The sequence below is a fragment of the Sebastes fasciatus genome, chromosome 1 (genome assembly GCF_043250625.1).
Source record: "Sebastes fasciatus isolate fSebFas1 chromosome 1, fSebFas1.pri, whole genome shotgun sequence".
NCBI lineage: Eukaryota > Metazoa > Chordata > Actinopteri > Perciformes > Sebastidae > Sebastes > Sebastes fasciatus.
This window is the reverse complement of record NC_133795.1, coordinates 32416191-32437573: the sequence shown is the minus strand read 5'-3', so window position 1 is coordinate 32437573 and position 21383 is coordinate 32416191. Positions and strand designations below refer to the sequence as shown.

Below are 21383 nucleotides of genomic sequence, written 5' to 3'. Positions count from 1 at the left end.
TTTGGCTGCTACTGTAAAAACAACCAACACATCATAAAAGACTATTAGTCATCGCCAAGTGAAATGTCTGGATGAGAAATGTGTTGTTCAGTACAGTCGTGACTCCGGGCAGCTATTTTCAGCAAGAAACTATTTCAAGAATTTAGAGGTATTCCAGTGAAAAACAGTTAGTTTTATAAACTAGCCTAATAATATAATTTGCTAAGGGGGGGGGGAAATTACTTTTATTTAATTGTCTCTTGTATTTAATTAATTTTTTGTGTGTTGTTTTGTACCGTCTCACCACTGACCACACATTAAGTCTGTGTCTGCACTGTTTTGTAAACAATGCATTAAACTGTTCAGCATAAACAAACCCCCATAAATAATTTCTCAACATTCATCTCAGTGCAAATCCCCTCCCTCCAAAAAAAATAAACAGACAGTCTTGTACCCTCAGTGGGAAGAATAATTCACAAATAAATACAGTCGCCTCTATATCTCGCCTCTCAGTGCAGTTTTCTCCCACAGTCCAAAGACATGCCAGTTAGGAGAAAGTTCAAATTGCCTATAGATGTGAATATGAGTGTGATGTGTTGTCTGTCTGTCCGTCAGTTTTAAAGCTAGAGTGAGGATACTGGCATCATGTGAAACTAGAAAACCTAAAGGAATCCATTGGTACCAACGATGTCTTACTAGCTTGCTGGAGGCTAAATAACGCTCCAAAATTGCGCTAAATTTTAGCGAGGAAACACTGTCATGGCTATTTTCAAAGGGGTCCCTTGACCTCTGACCTCAAGATATGTGTATGAAAATGGGTTCTATGGGTACCCACAAGTCTCCCCTTTACAGACATGCCCACTTTATGATAATCACATGCAGTTTGGGGCAAGTCATAGTCAAGTCAGCACACTGACACACTGGCAGCTGTTGTTGTCTGTTGGGCTGCAGTTTGCCATGTTATGATTTGAGCATATTTTGTTTGCTAAATGCAGTACCTGTGAGGGTTTCTGGACAATATCTGTCATTGTGTTGTGTTGTTAATTGATTTCCAATAAAAAATATATACATACATTTGCATAAAGCAGCATATTTGCCCACTCCCATGTTGATAAGAGTATTAAATACTTGACAAATGTCTCTTGAAGGTACATTTTGAACAGATACAGATCAAATGAAGTCCAATGTTCGCTCTCCTTTAAGCTCTGTATTTGGTCTCCATATTTTGTTAATATACAAATATAGTTTATAGCAGCTATAGGGTCGTATTTCTTGTGGCCAGTGGTGAAACGAATATGAATCTCAGTCTCTGTAACATAAGGAGTGAATTTAGCCTCCACAGTGCTCTTGTCACGCTGTGCGGGATGGAGGCAGCTTCTGCATCTGAGCCTAATCATGCACATTACACATCACCACATCACTGTGTTCATGTTCCCGCAGTACACACAATTATACACAAACAGTACATGACCAATGATTTACCCATAAATCAGGTCATTAAAAGACCCATAACATGTCAACCTGATGTTATAGAACACGATGGAGGAAGCACAGCGTTGTAAATTATGAAATCTTAGTGGTTAATGTAATTCATGAAACACTGATTTCTGCTCTTCATAATAAAAAGGATAGGATAAGGATAAGAACAAAAATGCAGTGTATGAGCATAAAGGGAGTAAAATCTACTTGCTTAATGGTTCCAGTAAAACCTGTCCAAGACAGCTAAATTATAGGAATATCCTTCGGCTGAACTCGTCTACTCATAATAATATCAAACGACAACTTCAAATATAGTGTTTGGGGCAGAAATGAGCTTCTAAACTTTCCTCTTCTTCGTCTCTCTGCTGCCAAACTTCAGCTCCACTTCATCCAGGAAAGCTGGCAGGAGCCGTCCTTTCGTTTTTCCATCCACGCTGCATGCCGTCCTTTGGTTTGGTTTTTCATGAAATGTGTCCAGCGCTGCCGAGCTGCTGTTCTTCTGACGACTGCAGTGCACAGTCAGTGAAGCCCCTCCAGCCTGGTTTCCACTTCCAGAACATGATCCCCCCCGAGCTCGGAGCCAAAGCCTCCGCAGCCGTTGGCTTTTACAGAAGGCACATTAATTCTCTGCCCGCAGCCACCTACAGCACAGTGTCGTCTGCATGGAAAACTATTTTGGTCCGTTTCCGAAAGGTGATTTGTTTATTGTGCGCAGGAGATAAATTATTTCTGAACAGCCTTGATTTAACTCCAAGAATGACATCTAAGTAGCACAGCAGATTAGAGGGATTATCAGCAATATGGTAATAATAAATGTAAAACATGTTTCATCTTGCGCATTTATCCCCGAGCGCTGCAGTCCTGCCAAACACGAAAAGAAATATTCACTCATAATAATATTGACATAATCTGTCGAGAGTGTATCTGGTATCTAGCCCCGTTTGTGTTAGCGGTACAAAGCATCTCTCATGATTCATAGTTCATGTTTTCATGCGCTCTAATCTTGGTTGGTAAAAGCAATCCTCCCTTACTCTGATCAGAGACTAAGTTATGTGAGCAGTGCCAGACTGCTCATACAGCAGACACATTATCAGTGGGACTGATAAGTCAGTCTGGCTGAGCCACGAACTAATACTCTGACTCCTGTAAATAACACCCTGATTATGCATCCCACTGTATATAAAAAAATATTTATTTTCTACATTTTGAAGTGTACATGGTAGCATTTCTACTGTTTGAAAAGAGTCAAATTAATTTATTGTAAAATTAAATGACATGACAGCGGTACTCTCTTCAGTGATTAACAGCTGAATAATTAAGTTTTACAAACTATTCCTCTCGAGGATGGACCCAGAGTGGAAAGCATTAAAGCACTGCTGCCACAGCTTCATCTGCATTTTGGCTGTGAAATGATCACTTACCTGCTGCCAGGTAGCCATGGTTGTAACGCTGGTATCCATGGTAACAGTTTGGCCTATAGCAAATCCTTCTATAGTAACTCTGTGGATAGTTGGCAGCAGATGTCAGACATGCCATCGCTTCAATTAACACCAAAAAGAAAATCCACCATCCTGATGACAACGCCATGGCTGGAAGTGGAACGTAACGAGAACTTCAATTTTGTTGTTATTAATATTATCTACTGTAAAAACATAATTTTTATTAAGCACATTAGCTATGAAAAAATGTGACCAGTTCTGCAGGTGCTGAATCCTGGTCTAATGTAGCATGGTAACTACTTCTTATTCACTCTGCCTCCTGATTTTTCTCTCCCTTCCTCCATCCCCCTCTCCCTTTCACCCTCCCATCTACTAAAACTAAATCTCCATCATATTAAAGACCCTCCTCTCTCTCCTCTTCTCCCGACACTTCCCTCTCACCCCCAGCCTAAAGTCTCTCTTACACTAAAGGTACTTTATATCCAGTGCTGCATGAACTACAAATAAATAATCCTGCATTTAAACCAGCCAACAGTGATTGATGTCTTTCCCTCAATGATTTACCACATTTCACTATACTGGGCCACTGTATCTTTTTCTGTGATAAAAAGCGAGATTTATGAGTGCACATCACTCCGGTGTTGGAGAATAAAAAATGTGAACAGACTAAAGGATGTGCTGTCTATATTTTTCTTTTGATATTGACATGTATTTTAAAAAGCCACTAAAGGAAAGCCAAATGTGATAAGTGCCAGATGTCAAATTCAGTATTTATAATCCAAACATCTGAGAAAGGAATGAGCCTTGCAGTGAAATCGTCTATTCAGGAGCTAAGCACTGTGCACTCTCATCTGCTGCCAACACATACACACAAACACAGCGGCGGGACCATGACGGCACTTTATAGAGCTTATAAAGAGCAAAGCGTGTTCATGGTCAGCATCACTTCCCCGATTTGAACAGAAATGATCCTTAAGAGACCTCTGTGTGATAGCTTCACTTCTTATGACCTTTCTTCTTAATAATGTGAACTTAACGCTTCTGTAACGTACACCTGTACATTCATTACATCAGGCCACAAGCATCTGAGAAGTACTCAAGCTCAGACAGACCAGCAGAAACTGATACAGAACATTTGTGTTACACCACACATGCCAAAATATTAACCACTCTGCACACATAAAATGCCAATCTGTGCAGATTTCACCTGCCAGCCAGGTGAGGAGGAACGCAGTCCGCTCAAGCATGTAAGACACATGATAGGCTCGGAGCCATAACTGTAAGATACCTCGCCAGAGTAAAACAATCTGATAAAATACCACAAAAATCCAGAAGAGAACTTGGCAACAGCAAGGTGATTTTCTTTAAAGAAATCTTTACAGGAACAACAACAGCATCTATTACCTGCTGATGTTGGGAGTCGTTACTCACACACTCCTTGAGCTCACTATTAAGACAGGTGCCAAGCACTGGCAGACCATTACTCCCACCTTCACGCTCGTATTGGTCCGAGCAGTCAAGTTCATTTGGCATGACAGCTAAAATGTTGACACTGCTGCACTGCACTGCACTCAGCACGACAGCAGTTACTGCTGGCCTCTTCCACTTTAATCAGTGCCATTTGTTTCAACGTTGCTTATTCAAAATGTAAAATACATATATATATAAATAAATAAGTGCATCAATAAAATGGAATTTGACCAGGAGCTTAAATCCAGGGAACTATCCTCAAGGGATTAAATTGTAAATTCAGTATTTTCTTTCTTTTTTTTTGCACCGAACAAAAGATGCATTTGTTCGTTTCTTGTCCGTGCCAGCAGTATTCGCATATTCCCACAGCAGATGTCTTTCATCAAAAAAATTATAGCATGTTGCCAAGGACAGGATTCCCCCAAAGTAGTAATGTGGTTGTGTACGATCCAACTCCCCAGAACCATTTATTCTTAACAGCTAAATGGATGGATCTTGTCTCTCATCCGGACTCATGCCGGCTTTTGACTCTGCAGCCCTCCCAGCTTCAGTCCGTCACGCAGGAGGAAAGTTGATCACTCTCTGCAGACGCAGCGCCACACATGCAGTGCTAACTAAAACATTCACCGCATTCATTCAGCTTCTTTTACCTCTGTTAATACTACTGCCAATTACAGACAATTAGGACATTAATGCTGCGGGTAGCTGTTTTCCTCCAATATACACCAGTGGCGGAGGGCAGAGAGCTATGAAAGCCAGCTGTGACAACGTTCCCATCGACTCTCCTTAATAACCGTGACCTGGATCAGATCTCTCACTGGGTCCTCCAGCAGACAGCCATATACTGCAGCGCACTCCAGCGTCTCTCCTCTAGGCTTGGCTGCTGCACAGAGGAGTCATTATTCTGATTAAACCAACCACTGGCAGAGATTTCCTAATCAGAAACATCAAACTATGATGGAGCAAAAATGGGAATCTCATGGGAAAATGTTTGGGGAGAAGCTCCGTTTTGGTGAGCTGTGGTTCAGAGATGCTCGATCTCTTGATAGACTGGTAGCTGTGCTTTCGTCCACAGGCATTTTGAGTCATGAAACAACAGGAGGCCACATCATTTTATCATCTAGAGTGTACAAGTTAAAAAAGATCTGGTCCTGTGGTTCACTTCAGTTACAACGATCTGGTTTTGATGCTTACGGGTGGTCTACATTCATTTAGCCACAAATAAAAATGAAAACAAAATTCCATAAATGTCAACATGAACATGTGCAAAAAGAGGAATACAGAATAAAGGACCGAAAACAAATGAATGCTGAGTGGAGTAAAAACACAAACCATTAGTATGTTTAAAATGAAATAGGTCGTTCAACATGTCATCCAATAATCTATAAACTGTTTAAATAAGACTGAGGTTCCACAGCTCTAAAATGTGCCATGAAGCACAACACACAAAGCACAGCTGAGGCTGATGGGAATAACATTAGTTTTGCAGGTATTTGGTCATAAACTACAGTATTGGACAAATTAAAAAATGTTCATGGTGCTAGATGGAAAGTTGAAGGATCACCAAAGTTGTTGCAATTCATCCACAGGGGGAAATGAATGAACAAAATGTCATGGCAATCCATCCAATAGTCGCGACATTTCACTGAAAATCACAAATGTAAATTTAAAGTGTGCAAGATCTGGCGACATCTAGCGGTGAGGTTGCAGATTGCAAACTCTCCCTTGTGGCAAGCTTGTGGGACAACTACGGTGGTCGACATGAAAAGGTGAACGGCCCTATCTAGAGCCAGTTGTTGTAAGAGTAGCGTAGGTCATTTAGAGAATAGCTGAGCCAGAGGAAAAGTTAACACCGTGGTTTGTCCGTTCTGGGCTACTGTAGAAACATGACGGCTGGCTCTGCGAAGAGAGGACCTGCTCCGTATGTAGATATAAACGGCTCATTCTAAGCTAACGAAAACACAATTGCCCTCATTTCAAGTGGGTATACACTAAAAAAAAACATACTTATTAATATTAAATTCCATGTCTGCCAATAGATCCCCCTAAATGCTACACACTGGTCCTTGAATGGTCAGGAGATCACCAAAATCGTTAGGATTCAACAACTATTAAGATATGTCGGTCTGGACTAGGGATGTCAAGAGTACCGATACTTCGGTACCAAGTCGATGCCAAAATTTTAAAACAGTGACGGTACTCTTTTTCTACAGTACCGACGGTACCGTACGATGCCTGTAATGGTCGTTGGTAGGGATGTGACAGTGCGGAATTTTTTTTTTTTTTGGAGACGACCATTTATGCTTCCAAAAGATATTTACACTCAACAACATTTTGAGTGTAGTAATGTGGATTTGATGATCCAGCAGAGAGAACAATGTACTCAGCTAGATCAGAAAAGCTGTATCAGAGAACAGTATGATAACCAGAAACCCGATTTCTGGTTATCATATTACTGATATTGATATTAAACTGATATGCAACCCAGCTCTACAAGCAAATAAATATAGTAGAGGACTCACCTTGACAGGTTTTACTATCTCCATTCAGTTTTTGTCCAGGAGGACACCTGCAGTAGAAACTTCCGATGGTGTTACAGCAGAGCGCCTCACAGCCTCCATTGGTCTCCTCACATTCGTTAACATCTGATGGGGAGAAACAAGGACAGAGTTAATCCTGCAGATATCAAAAGCACAACCAAAAGCAGAAATTAGAAAGAACAAAGAACAATCCAACATGTTTCATAAGCTTAGTGTTTTGGTGAAAACAGCATAGAGCTTTTTTTAGCAGCAAGTATTAAGAAAAAATGTGTTTTCCTTTTCATGTCAGTCTGATTAAGTTTCAAATGTTTTCCATGAATATATTTGGATATAGCTTTTAAAAAAATGTGGAAAGTTTTCAAGTGCCTGGAAATTCATGAGAGTGACTACAGGAAATGGTGTGCTCCGTTTCCATCCTGAAACTTGTCTCCTTTGTACCAACTTCAAGAAAAAGGAAAAATGCATAACATATCCAAAACAGAATCAAAATAGGAGTAATAAATTGAGTGGGACAAAAGGAAATATGCAGCGTTTCCATGTTATCCTCATCGCCTCTAACTTCCTCCATCATGAACCGGGATGGCCATTTATCAATCATACACAACCTCTGAAACACTTCCACAAGAAGTCACAGTTTTTCCATCTCATTTCCATCAGCTAAATATCCTGCCAAAGCTGTCATCAACTAAATCAGATAAAATCTTCCCCTCCAGTTCCCAAACTACACATAATGACTCGGGGTCAGGTGATGACAGGTCACCATACACCATAATTTGAGCTGCAGAGCGTCTGCGTAATGAGGATATTGAAAACGAACACCAAAAGGAGTAATGTGTCGCGTGTTGTTCGCTTTTACACTGCAGTTCCGGGACACGGCGCCACATTGCCTGCATTAATGTTGAATTTCGTTCACATGGGGGTTTGTCAGGAGAGGTTGTGCTTACGGCGTATAGTTTTAAACTTGATGACATTGGGCTGTTTCATTCGCCATGCTAGCAGAGGAATCTTGGACTGAAAATTGAAAGCCATGGAGAAAATTAGGAGGGAGCATTCACTTGGCACTAATCAGCTTGTAAACTTTCTCCATGTCCATAAAAGAGGAGAGTTACTGTACGGAGGAGGACTGCGAATGCAAAGAAAATTGCTTTATAGAACATTTTCCCCCCTCAAGCAAATTTTCGGTGCATTGCGATGCCAGCGTTTAACCATCCAGTTAAACGATTTCCCTCTCAGTTTACAACATCTGGAAATGTTCACACCAAAAACACTGCCCTCTTTTTATTGCCAAGTGTCATAAAACCTAACTGGCATACAATATGTAATGAATTTTATTATTTTATTATACTATGAAACACAATTCCTTATCAATGTATTACTCCAATACTTTTTAGCAAGACGAGATAAAGTTGCAGCAAAAGATCCACTTGTGAGGGATGAGTTTTATTTGGGCACTACACCACAAGAGCTTGATTTAATGAGTCTGGGTCCCGGGGTGGGAGAGAGTTCCTGCCATTTAGTACAGTTCATTTAACTTGCTAAATAAATACCATGATAACAAGAGGTTTGAAGAAAATCATGCAGAATCAAACAGACTAAAGCAAACGGGTGATGGTGACCTGAAGTCAAAGGCAGGATTAAAGACCCTGAAGGATCCTGTGGTGAGATCTGAAGCACAAGTGTGTTTCTGTGATGTTGAGTGTGTGTGTGTGTGTGGATGTCCATCTCCCCCTCTTACCCTCCCCGAAGCCACACACCTGTGTGGCAGCTTGAGCGGGGGTCTGCCCAGGGTCAGTGTCATGCTCGCCATTCTTTGGGTCTTTCTGCCAAATAAGCGGTCAGGAATGTTCAACTGCTACAGGTCAGAATATGAAACACAACACTGGAAACTAAATGTCTAATGCCTAGTTCACACTACACGACTTTAGCCCTGATTTTCCGCTCCTCGACAGTTTTTTGAGCTCCCAACAAAAGCTCCAGATTGGAGGAAAATCTATGTTGACTCGCATCTCGTACATCAGCGCTCAAGCTCGCCGATGCTCGCCGATGCCTCGCAGACACATTCCAGATATCTAGCATGCTAAATATCTGGACCTGTCGGGGACTCCGGCCAATGAGAGCGCGAGACATGAGTTGAGAGGAAACCTGGGGCAGGAGGGGTCACCTGTAACAATAGGAACTTACTGGATGTGTTGCATTTGCAACACGGAGAAAAGTTGTTGTTGCAAATTGAGTAATAAATAGTAAAGAAGTGTGTGGAAACCAGTGGAAACGGGCTATTTTGTGAACACATGTGCCAACAACAACATCAGCATGTGTCTCGTGTATGGTATCACGGCATTTACCGTGTTATTTTCGCCTTTGTTTTTGACAAAATTTAGTTTGGAGACCACATCGGGGATTCCTCCCGGTGAAAGATCTTGTAGTGTGTGACTTCCTGTCGCCAGTTATTCATGTAGTGTGAAAACCACAACGACTTAAAGACTTATGATTACAAGATAGCAAGTTGTGTAGTGTGAACAGTACTGCGATCTGACGACTTTGAGAGTCGTGTAGTGCGAACTTGGCTTAAAGCGGATCAATAAAGTAGCATGTTTTTTGTTTTTAGTAGGATTTTTGTCTTTTTCTCCAATCAGGTATAAAGTTTAGCCAAAGTTGTGTTTAGAGGGCAGAAGAAAATCGTTAGAGGAAAATCATGCACAGGTTTTATGTTTTTAATATGGAAATGATGTGCTTTGAGGATCTTTTTATTGTATTAATATCTTATATTATATTGTCTTCAATTACATTGTTGTTGTTTTCTTACACAATGAGGACCACATTGGAAATCAATAAATAGTTCCAAAACTCTGCCAAAAAACAAAAAAGAGAGATGAAACAGATTATTGTTAATGTGGTCGCAGCATGGAAAGATTATCTATCACTTTATCTCTTTGCTGCAGTAATATACCGTAAGCTATTTTCAAAATGAGAATCATTCCCATCCATAAAAGTATTTTCTCTGAATGTTAAACTCAATGATCTCTGAAGACATGAGTGAGTCTGGGGGTTGGAGCAGAGGATGCACCTCCATCGGACTCCAGGGTGCATTTCGTTATGTGTCACCCTCGCTCATCCGTCAATCCGTCACCAAGCTGAACCTCCCGCAGAGTGATCAGACACATCTAAAGGAGCGAAACAGGAGCTGTAGCCTCCTTCAAAAAAAGAAGCATGTTTTAAGATCACCCCCCTTCCCTTGAACATCAGATCACCAAGGTTTGTTCTCCCTGACCTGAGCCTCTGGGGGGTCCATGTGCACGCTTTCCAAAAAGACATCAGATGCCTGAACCATTGTAGTGCGTCTGTAGCCTAATTTATGCCCCAGGTCAGGGTCAAAGGCCAAAGCTCAGGGTCAAACCCATGCAGGGAGAATCACACGGGACTGTTTCACCATGTGGTGGATGTTCAGATACATAAAATATGTTGCACAAGAGTCCTCTTGGCAAGTAGCAAACAAACATGAGGATTCCTTTATTAGATGTTATCATGTTGTTTATCAGATGTTTCTCATTTTACAGCTAAACAGTACACTCCAAGATGTTTCTGAAAACATTTGAGGCGATAAATAGGCATCACAGTAACAGAATATTGATTCATATTTGATCAGCGCTGCCTATAGTTTGACCGTTTTATCGGAGTTTGCGAGATTCGCGAGCAGTGATTGACAGCTGCTGTAGAGGCTGCTCGGCTCTGATTGGTTGTTTTCCTTCGGGCACGTTCAAAATCTTGCAAATGCCGTTATGAGCACAGGAGGACACAGAGGAACATAATTTTATTCACAGATTATCTGTCTCATGCACTACCGTCATGATATAGGAGACAGTTTATAAAAATAACTTTTTATAATATTTGCTCAAAGTTACCAACTGTAGCTTTAAAGGGAAGGTTTGACATTTTGGGAAATAGTGTATTTTTAATGGGAGCAACAATTACCAATAACCCTTTCAATGTGCATATGGGGCATTTCAGTATAGTATTGAGATGAAAAATCATTAATCTAATCGTTTCAGCACTAAAAGCTTATACTATACTGTAGAGTCTTTGTTAAAAATCTATCAAGAAAGTGTTTAACTGTGTAATTCCCGAAGCTGTAGTTAGTGGTTTTGAATTTGAATGCAGTGCATTAAGGGTTTCCTGTGGTGTTTCAACAGAGGTGGGCGACCTAGCCTGAAGCTCACATTATTTTGATCAAACAAAATAAATAAATTCCTTTTTATGAAACAAAAAACATATAACAATAATGTCATCATTAAATAACAATAACAATATTGGATGTGACTTGTTTAGGCATCTACTGACTAAATCGATCCAGAAAAACTCAAGATCTGAGCGGCTTGCCACCTCATCTAAACAATTTCATTATGGAAATTTCTGATATTCTGTCACACTCACGTCCGTATGAAGGAGGAGTTTCTGTGCTTTGTTCCAATAGGATAACAAATATTGTGCCAAATTTGCTCAATGCTGTTATGTCTTCTTGCAAATTTAATATAAAACAACCTTGTATAATGTGTATTTCCCTGCAGTGGAAACTCTGTTCCAAAGCAATCAGGTAAAGAATTGAAAACTAAAAATCTTGATTGTGTTTCTGCAAGTTCAGCTGCAGCAAAGCTCTAGGTTTACATTCCTCTGCTGTATTGTGCGACTTCCTGCGATAAGGACGACAGCCACTGCTCCCAGGACGACTGGGGCTAACGTCTCGGTAGACCTCGAGGGGCCAACAAAAAACCACCAGACCTCTGATATTATCTCAGGGGGGTCATGGGCCGGAAAATTGCAGTATTCATCGCGGGATCAGCGGGGGGGGAGGACGTCGAGGATAACCTGTTTCCTTTTAGGGCCCTGATCTAGAAGCCTGCTGGTGTAATAATGTGCTTTGCTGGTGTTCATTCCTGGTTGCATTCCCTGCCGTCCTCACAGCTGCTTTCATTTACCAGGTGCTATAAAGATGGGGATTGGCTCGAGGTTTCATTCACTGACTGACCTGCACATGTAGCAGCAGGACGGTTCATGACAACATCTTGCCTGACTAACAAACCAACCATCTATGAACTGGAACTGACAATTTACTTCACACTCTTTCACAGGAAACTCCTCCTCACCTTTGACCTCAGGGTCAGCTATACTGGTGGTCAGTTATAAGACTGAGACCATTTATTCATATCTTGCATTGCACCATAGTTGCACTATTTTTATTCTACTGTTTAATCTTATTGTTTTTTAGATTACATTTACATTTTATTTTATTGATGTGCTTCTTTTTATATGAGTATTTGAGTTGCCTCGTTGTTGAAAGGTGTTATATACAAATAAACATGCTTTAATGCCTTATGTAAAGGACATGTTTCTTTTATCCGTCTGCCAGGCAGCCCCACAAATCTGCCTGGCAGACGCTCAAGTGAAACAGATGAACTGGTGACAAATGCTCACCCCGAGCCCACAAATGTTGTTATAAAAGTTATTTTATGGACCCCATAACTCCACATGGATTTCACATGGATATTCTTCCCGGAGTCAGATATCATGAGAATCCCAAAGACACATTTAAAATGCTTTTTATCCGAACATTACTGCTGCGGTCCGGGTCATTGTGTAAGTACTTTAGCTCTAAGGTTTCCTTGTAATGCCTCTCTGCCAGACTACTGTCTCTGCACTATGTAACATTTACAGGTAGACTGTAGGCAACAAGAGCGGAGATCAGGAAGCCTGCTCACTTTACATGCCAGGTGTAATCAGATGAGGTAAACAATGGCATTTTGAGGATTAGTCTTATACGCTTCAGGTCTAAATGACTTTGTAAATAAATAAAATATAGAAAGTATGAAAGCACAAAACATCCGGCATGTTTTTTTTGCACACTATTTCCAGAGGCAAAGCTTCAGATGGTCAGATACTCAGACGTGGCACTAAATACAGTTAAAACTGCAGGAGGCAATACTTTGATTGTGATTTTATGCAAAATAAGACAAAAATCAGGATGCATTTCTTTCCTTCCTTCTCCGCTGCAAGGCATCAGCTCAAGTTCAACATTGCCCCCTGCTGTTAATCTCCTGCTACGTCAATAAAAGCCCAGATGTGCTGCTGGATGTTTATCAAGTTAACACTATGTGATTCTGCTCTGCTCTCATTCATCATGTAACTAAAACACAGCTGCCACAATATAGTCAAAGAGGACCACACTTTACTTGTCAAAGTGCCCGTTCTGGTAAAACATCTTCCACTCTGGTGAACCAGAAAACTATGTAGGCTGTATTAAGCATCCAATAATTTCCACCCCTGGTCCAATGATGCTTTCTACACAGTTTTGGGTACAAATTTCTTCCTAAAGCCCTGTAATTGTGGCCAGTGTGGCTGCTGAGTTGTTGTTAAGTGGCACCATCATTCGGAAGTGGTGTGGCTTTCCTGAAACCAAGTTAAAAAATGTCCCCTTAATGATAAAGGACCAACCACACACAGACCTCTATGATGTTTAAGGCTTCTTTACCTCCTTTCACAAACCTCTAATGTTTCCATGAAGTCATTAACAATCTGTGAGTAAAGGGTACTACGGTATAGGCAATGAAATGCGCTTCCGTTTCCTTTTTTAAAATATAAACTATAGGGGGCAACCACGCGTCTCAGGGGTGAAGCGTTTTGAGCTGCTGCACCTCTATTGGCTCCAATAAACTGTACTAAAGTCAACAAAAAACATTCCAACTTTTCTCTTGAAATATAAATTCATATGACAGAGGGTATTGAGCTGTAACGAAATCGATTATTCATTTAACAGAAAATTAATCGGCAAATATTTTTATCATTCAAGCTTTTTTCAAGCAAAAATACCACACATTTGATGGTTCCAGGTTCTCAAATGTGGGAATTAATTGCTTTTCTTGATCTGACATTATAATAAATGTAATATTCTAAATTTTTGGTTGGACAAAACAAGACATCTGATGATGTGACATCAGGCTATATATATTGTAATGGGCATTTTTCACCGTTTTCTGATGTTTCATAGGCCAAACGATTTATCAATTAATTGAGAAAATAATCTGCAGATTAATCAATAATGAAAATAATCATTGAATCATTGCTACATTTAGGGATTTACTTGAGATATTTTTGCTTTGTTCACAGGTGTGTCAGCCCATTAGAGTCAGCCGTGGTGGTCGCTTTCCTTCAATTGAACATTTCTCGTGTAAATCTAAATCCTCTGCTCATCTGTCAGTTTAAACATTTGTATTTTGTTTTTATACACTTCTTCTCCCCAAGGCATGTGTTGACAAAAAACCACAGATGAGCAGCAGACCGTTGTGCTGAGAGAAGCACTGAGAGGCTGTCTGACTCTTGGGTAAAAATATCAATCAAGCGACTCTGTAGTCTCTGTACAGCTTATTACGCACCCCACTGAGCCTTGACTTTTATTATTCGTGCATGTTTGACCACAAGGGATTTATGTGCGACATCAAAGACACTAAAATCCAGTTTTTGAGTTTGTTTAGTGAACATTCTGCTCCACTGAGTCCTAAACTCCTCTAATCCCTATTTTGATGATCCATTTCACTGCACCGCAAGGTAAGTGTGCTAGTGTGTGTGTTTCATTTGCACATATTTGAGTATAGGCCCTCATGTGTGTTTGTGTGTTATGGGATACCCCACTCTTAAGAGCCAGCTGCTTCTCTCTCCTGTAAGCTTTCATTTTTTCCCTCGTCTTCCCTACAGAGGCAGCTCAGTGAGAGTCACGGGGTTGTGCCATCAGCAGTCATTGACCTCAAGCTGGAAAGTGTTATATACTGGAAGAGACCATCCCAAATATCTTTCACATGACTGTTTTGACTGTAATCATTTGATGGAAGGTGCCTAACAGAGCAATACATCTTGGAAGAGGTTTGTCCCTTCAAAAGCCTGTGGATAGCCAAAGGTGTCTGACTTATTTTCACTGTCAGTAAAAGTTACAGACCGCAACACAGAAAAAAAGTAGGCCAGCTGCATGAACCAATCATGTCTCCAGAATAACATTTTATGATCTACACAGACGAACAGGAGGAACAAATACCTCCCGGACCTCGGGGGATTGCCCTCTGACCCTTTGCGTGTGCTCTATCTGTGCTCTACCTGTTGGGACCGGTGTTTTCCAACTTTGACCCTGGAGTTTTGAGCGCCTGGGACAACACATGGAGGCCAGCAGGCATCTAAAAATTACTTTTTGGTTTCCAGCCTGTCTCCCTCTCGGTCGCATGTGTGAGATATATATGAGATATGCGGCTGTGGTATGTGCAGGGCCTTAGCGGATGGAAATTTGCTCAGAGCCTTCTACCTGCGGGGCAAAAGGAGGCAGATACATGACAGACTGTCATGCTCAAAGTGAAGAGGAGAGTAAAAACATTGAGGCTCTGATTATTGCTTCACATGTGAAGTGTGACACTACATGGTTTCACAGTCGTTCAAATTTGAGAGAAACGGCAGTCAAATACCCCCCTCGGGCTATGTCTTATTCAGAAGCTCTGTTTTCATGGCAGTGCACAAACCTGCTCAAGCAGCACGTGGTGGTATTTTCCTGACTTTGAAATAAGTTTGTCCGTGTCTTTGGTGTTTTCATACCCAGCGTGGCACAACGGTAGGAGGACAGTTGCAACAAGATGGGAGCCTCACATAGATGAGGCAGCATACAGCCAGATATCCAAAGGCTATGTCTGTTTTCAGTGCAGCACCTCTCAGTCGATAATTAGGTGATGAGAACCAGAGAGCAATCTCCAATCTGAGGATGCATCAAGATCAGTGGTTCCCAACCTTTTCGACTTGTGATCATTTAAACAGTACTAAGTCATCTCGCAATCTGTCATCAAAGGTTACATATTTCTACCAGCTGTGAGCATTTAAGACAAGGAGTGATTTTACCAAACTATAAGATAGTTTGATTTGAATATTTTCAAAAGCCTGAAGAGGTAAAACAATTCAGTATTTTATAAAAAAAAAAAAAAAAAAAAGGAAAAACATAAATGCCACAAAATAAATTAATATTAATTCATGAAGCAAGGGCTATCAATCGATTCAAATATTTAATGTTGATTAATCACATGATTTTCCATGATTAATCGCAAATTAATCGCACATTTTTTTATCTGTTCAAAATGTACCTTAAAGGAAGATTTGTCAAGTATTTAATACTCTTATCAACATGGGAGTGGGAAAATATGCTGCTTTATGTAAATGCATGTATATATTTGTTATTAGAAATTATTAACAACACAAAACAATGACAGATATTGTCCAGAAACCCTCACAGGTACTGCATTTAGCATAAAAAATATGCTCAAATCATAACATGGCAAACTGCAGCCCAACAGGCAACAACAGCTGTCAGTGTGTCAGTGTGCTGACTTGACTATGACTTGCCCCAAACTGCATGTGATTATCATAAAGTGGGCATGTCTGTAAAGGGGAGACTCGTGGGTACCCACAGAACCCATTTACATTCACATATCTTGAGGTGGGAGGTTAAAGGACTCCTTTGAAAATGGCAAAGCCAGTTTTTCCTTGCCAAAATTTAGTGCAGATTTGGAGTCTTATTAGTTGGTACCAATGGATTCCTTAGGTTTTATAGCTTCTTATGATAGCAGTACCTTCACTCTAGCTTTAAACTGAGCCTGCTACAACCTCTGACAGATCAATTGCGTTAAATATACATGTATTAGTGGCGTTAAAACAAGTTTTATTATCGCATTAACTTTGACAGCCCTATTTTTTGTTATTTGTTGATCGTTTTACAACTCCTCAGAGTGTTTCTGTAGCTACAAAAACTTCAACAAAGAGATACCTCTTCTTTGATCACTTCAAGTCAATTTCATGAGTCACATCCTCCCAAACTTTCAATTTCATCATATCAATAATTTACGCTGATTTATTTCATAGTTTTGAACCAGGACCTTTGGTATTTGAATTTAATAGCTTGTAAAAAATAAATAAGATAAGTCAGATTTAGAAGGCTACAATTGTTATCTAAATGTTCCAGATACATATTTAATCAAAAATGCATATTTTCTGCTGCTATGTAATACTCCGTATCAGCATACTCAATGTTAAAGGACTCGGATTTATAAAAAAAAAATTGATTGGGACATCCCTAATATTCATACATGTGTACTCAGCCACCTAAAACCTGCTACTTCAGACTCTTCAAATCTCCACTGAGATAAGATCTGATGAAACAGAGCCATCCGTCAGTTATGGAATTAAAACTACAGTCTGATTTTTTTTTTTAAACAGCCTTGACATGTGAAAGGCAATTGACCCCGTCTCATTACATTTCTGTCAGCTCATCATTTGCTTCTTACACCTCAGGAAACATCAGTGAGATGCTGGCTGTGCATTTAAAGAGAGCTCAATCTTGGGAGAACGTTCCCCTAGGCTAAGTGGCTTCCATATGGAGATAATACACCACAAAGGAGATAACATTATAGGTGGAGGGAAAACAGAGATTAGAAGTGAAGTGCTTGGTTCAGTGCAGAACATATGGAGCTGATAAGGAGGAACAAAGGCAGCAGAGGCAGATTTAGTGAAGATATGGAAGTTTCAATGCAGTAAAAAGGTAGGGGAGATGAGGAGAATCAGGGCACCACTGGCAGATGAAGGGATCAGTCCACGCTGATTATTCCTCTAATTGTATTTTGCAAACTCTTGTCACTGCCAATTTACACTAACTTGATGGCCTTGGCCCCAGCGTGACCAGGAGCGACCTTTCATCAGGAATGCTGTAAAGAGCCTAATGAGACTAATGAGAATGGGAGCCCAGACTCGGCACAATTATGGGAGATTAGGGTGCTGTGCAGGACGCAAAGGCAGGTAGGTGGGCAAGGATGTATCCCACCCTTAGACCCCTTGCAACGCACTCCCTCTCATTAGAGGTGCCTTTCCTGATTTCACAGGAACAAGTCTGCTCTCTCTCTCTCAGGGTTAAATCTAAATATCTCACACTGTTTCAGGATGGGACCGCAAACACGGGAAGAGGGAAGACTGACTGAATTTCAGGATCCATGCTTTTGTTTACAAGGGATCGCAAACAATTCCTGCAAAAGAAAAAATATAACCCCTTCTCAGTGTCAATGTCATTGCTAATTATGTTTACGTTCATTGTTACTCACCAAAGTGCATTATGTCTATCAATGAAACCTGACAAAGGTGTTGAATGCATTTCCGTCATCATACAATTTTCAATAGAGATGTTCCGATACCATTTTTTCCTTTGCAATACCAATACCGATACCTGAACTTGCAGTAACGGCCGATACCAAGTACCGATCCGATACCAGCGTGATCAAAAAAAATGGATAGGAAGCCTTACATACTGTACATATCGCCATTTTACTTGTTGGATTTTCCACTGTGAAATATTGCCAAATGGCTGACATTTTCCTCGCTCTGACTACCGTTATACTCTCTATTGTCACCGCACTGTTGTAGTTTGCTATCGTCACGTGACAAACTACCTGCAATCAGTTTTTCTTCGCTGCTCTAAAACAGTAGTTGCCAGTAGCAGCCATGATACATCCAGGGCGACAGCACAGTGAAGGCTACTGTTTTGGAGCGGTGAAGAAGAATTGATTTCCGGTTAAACGAGTCGATTTCTTTCTGGGTTAATAAATTAAGGTATCGGATCGGTGCATAGACTGACGTACTCGCCAATACACGATACCAGTTTTTGGGCAGTATCGGTATCGGAACAACTCTAGTTGTCATTTTTTTAAATAATATAATATAATAAAACACATGGTGTATTATTTACATCAAGTTGCCTTTGCTGTTTCTTTATTTGTTACCGTTGCAAACTGTCGATCAGTGGAATAGTGTGAAGCCGGTGGTGGGACTATGTATCGCATGTGTGTCAAACAAAACAAAACGTGGACCCATTGGTACAAAAAATGCTCCACAGCGCTACTAGTGCTCACAAACTCCACACGGTACCTTTAATTATTTTTAAAGCAAAAATGCCAAACATTTACTGTTTCCAAACTCTCAAATGTGAGTATTTACTACTTTTCTCTATTATATAATATTGTGAACAGAATATCTTTGCAATTTAAAAAAAATACATGAAAGGATATGCGAAATTGTGAGTAGCATATTACACTACTTCCTCACATTTTATAGACCAAAGGATTAAATGATTATAAAAAGAAATCCTTGACAAATGAATCAATACTGAAAATAATCATAAATTGTGGCCCTAGACATGTGACTTTTCACCATGAAACAGTCACAGATCTCTACTGTTTACTTCTGTACATTCCTTCCACATCCATTTTCTTATCCTTTGCTTCACTCGCTCTCACTAAAGAGGGAATAAAACAAAGAATCAGAGGAGTTCAGCACAAAACGGAGGAGAATGTGTGAGAAAACGGTTTCTGGGAGTTTCTGATTCTTTGGGCAGTGCTTACATCTCCATGGCCTCCTTCAGTTCAGCTGCTCTGGAAGTCACGCTAAACTGGCTGCTAACAATACTCAAAGAACGGGATTAAACCTTCAAATGGCAAAAAAATAGAAAACATGCCAGTGACTCCGTGAAGGGTCCATTTAAAGTTAAATTTATGACTGATGGGAGAGATTGTGTTGTAACAAAAAAAAAAATATCTAAGCATTATCCAAACAAAAGCGTTGAAAAACAAGATTATGTCACCTGACCTTGTTTTCTGTTCCTAAAACACCTCTCATTACAACATTTTTCACATTCTGTGTTTTTGAGGTTACAACCAAGGAGTCATAACTCTTTCCAAGTAAAGTAAAAAAGCAGACTTCAACCTGTTCACAGGCATTTCAGCTGTAGCCTGTTAAGCCCATCAGAGAGGAAAAGGGAAACCCTTAGAATGATTTAGACTGCTTGTGATCTTTATAGACATTTACTATCCCATTATCAGCCATTTGACTTTTACAACTTTTTCTCTCCCACTTAAAAAATGCTCTAAAAGCATAACAGCCCAATTTTGAGCAGATAAAACAAATGTGTTGATGGGTCGTTATAAAACAGTTATATAACCTAATGCCCGACACCTTTTGACCTCTCAGTGGAGGATGGACACACCAACCATGAGTGACAAACTGCTGCAGCTGGGCATCTCACAGCGTTACAATCCCATGGCATCACAGTCTTTAATGCTCATATTTAGCTCTGGGTAGCTGACCGCAATAACAGATAACCATGTGAATTATGGCTGAGTGTTTTAAGTCTTTCAACCCAGCCAACAGTTCACAGTTCTTACGTCGAGTAGAAAACAGGAAACATTTAAGGTGCGATATTCCTGAAATCTTTTCTATGATGAGGCTGCCAACAGTGTAAGTGGATTTGAGCTGGTCACAGCTACTTTGTAATCCAATTGTCTTATTAGAGCGTATAAAAAAATATCACTGTGCTATACCCGTCAACCAATACCTTTTCCACTGCAGGAACTAAATAAAACGTTATGTTTAGCATAGCCATTTTTTACGGTTTTGATTCCAATTTTCTCCAACGGCTTTGGGGACGAGCTCCTGGAACTAAATTTCGTCACTGCTCAGGACATGATACTAAAATGTAAGTTTCAGCTTTCAGGGGTTGCTGGCTGCTGATCATGATTGGCAAAGCAGATGTGTTGTCACATCAAAACAAAGACGACAACAACAAAAACACAAATGTAACCCCCATTTTGCTACAGCATCAGCATCAATCAGGAGAACCACTACTTTAAAGAAAGAGGACCAACAAACAAAGATGTCCATGCCCTCATTAGTATTTGGGGGAGGGGAGGGCCCATTCACAGCAAGCAGAAGTTAGTGGTTTGAGACAAAAAGGTGGACCAGAACAGTTCTCAATGTCTAGCAGAGTGGGGGATACAACGCACAGCCAGACAATGAAGGAAAAAAATGTAAATGAGCAAAAGAAACAATGTCAATGTGCGCAGCGGAGCAAACTGAAAAACTAAAAGTGGTTCAAGGTGCAGGACACCGATTAGGGTCATCAATCAGCTTGTGACGGACTCTCTGTCAGCATATAAACTGGTAAATGCAAGGAAAAGCTAATACCAAAGCCTTGCAAGGTACCTTCAAGTTTAATTTAAGAGAAGCCTCAGATTACAGGTTGTTAAATTCCAGCAATTCACATTCTTTAAAGGCTGACGTGAAAATCTTCATGTTTGGATCTTTTCCACCTCCTCTTCTTCGTGGACCACTTACTGGTTTCCAAAAAAACTTATATTTTCTTAGTGAAAGAGGGCCCATTAATATTATCAGCCACACTGGCTAATCGTCACAATGGGGTCACGCACTAACTCAATGCTGAGGCAAGAACACTGTCCTACCTCCAGCCATGAGGACCGGGGCCGGCATGTGTGTTTCATTTAGGGGCACTTACTCGCTAAAGTGCTCAGCTAGCTAGGAGGTTTTTCAGATGTTTTTTTTCTTGATCCCAAGTAAAAACCATTCAATGGGA

The 21383-nt window shown here is 40.4% G+C and overlaps 1 protein-coding gene across 2 annotated transcripts in view; it reads right to left on the bottom strand.

The window, feature by feature from the left end:
• The window catches only part of megf6b (multiple EGF-like-domains 6b), a 70669-nt gene that overhangs the window by 26904 nt on the left and 22382 nt on the right, over positions 1-21383 (bottom strand). Inside the window, exon 5 of one of the 2 annotated variants that reach the window (XM_074643747.1) lies at positions 6890-7012. In XM_074643747.1, coding sequence (XP_074499848.1) covers positions 6890-7012 — 123 coding nt within the window. Of the gene's footprint in view, positions 1-2879; positions 3158-6889; positions 7013-21383 lie in introns of those variants that run through there. The other variant, XM_074643755.1, reaches the window with a different exon arrangement.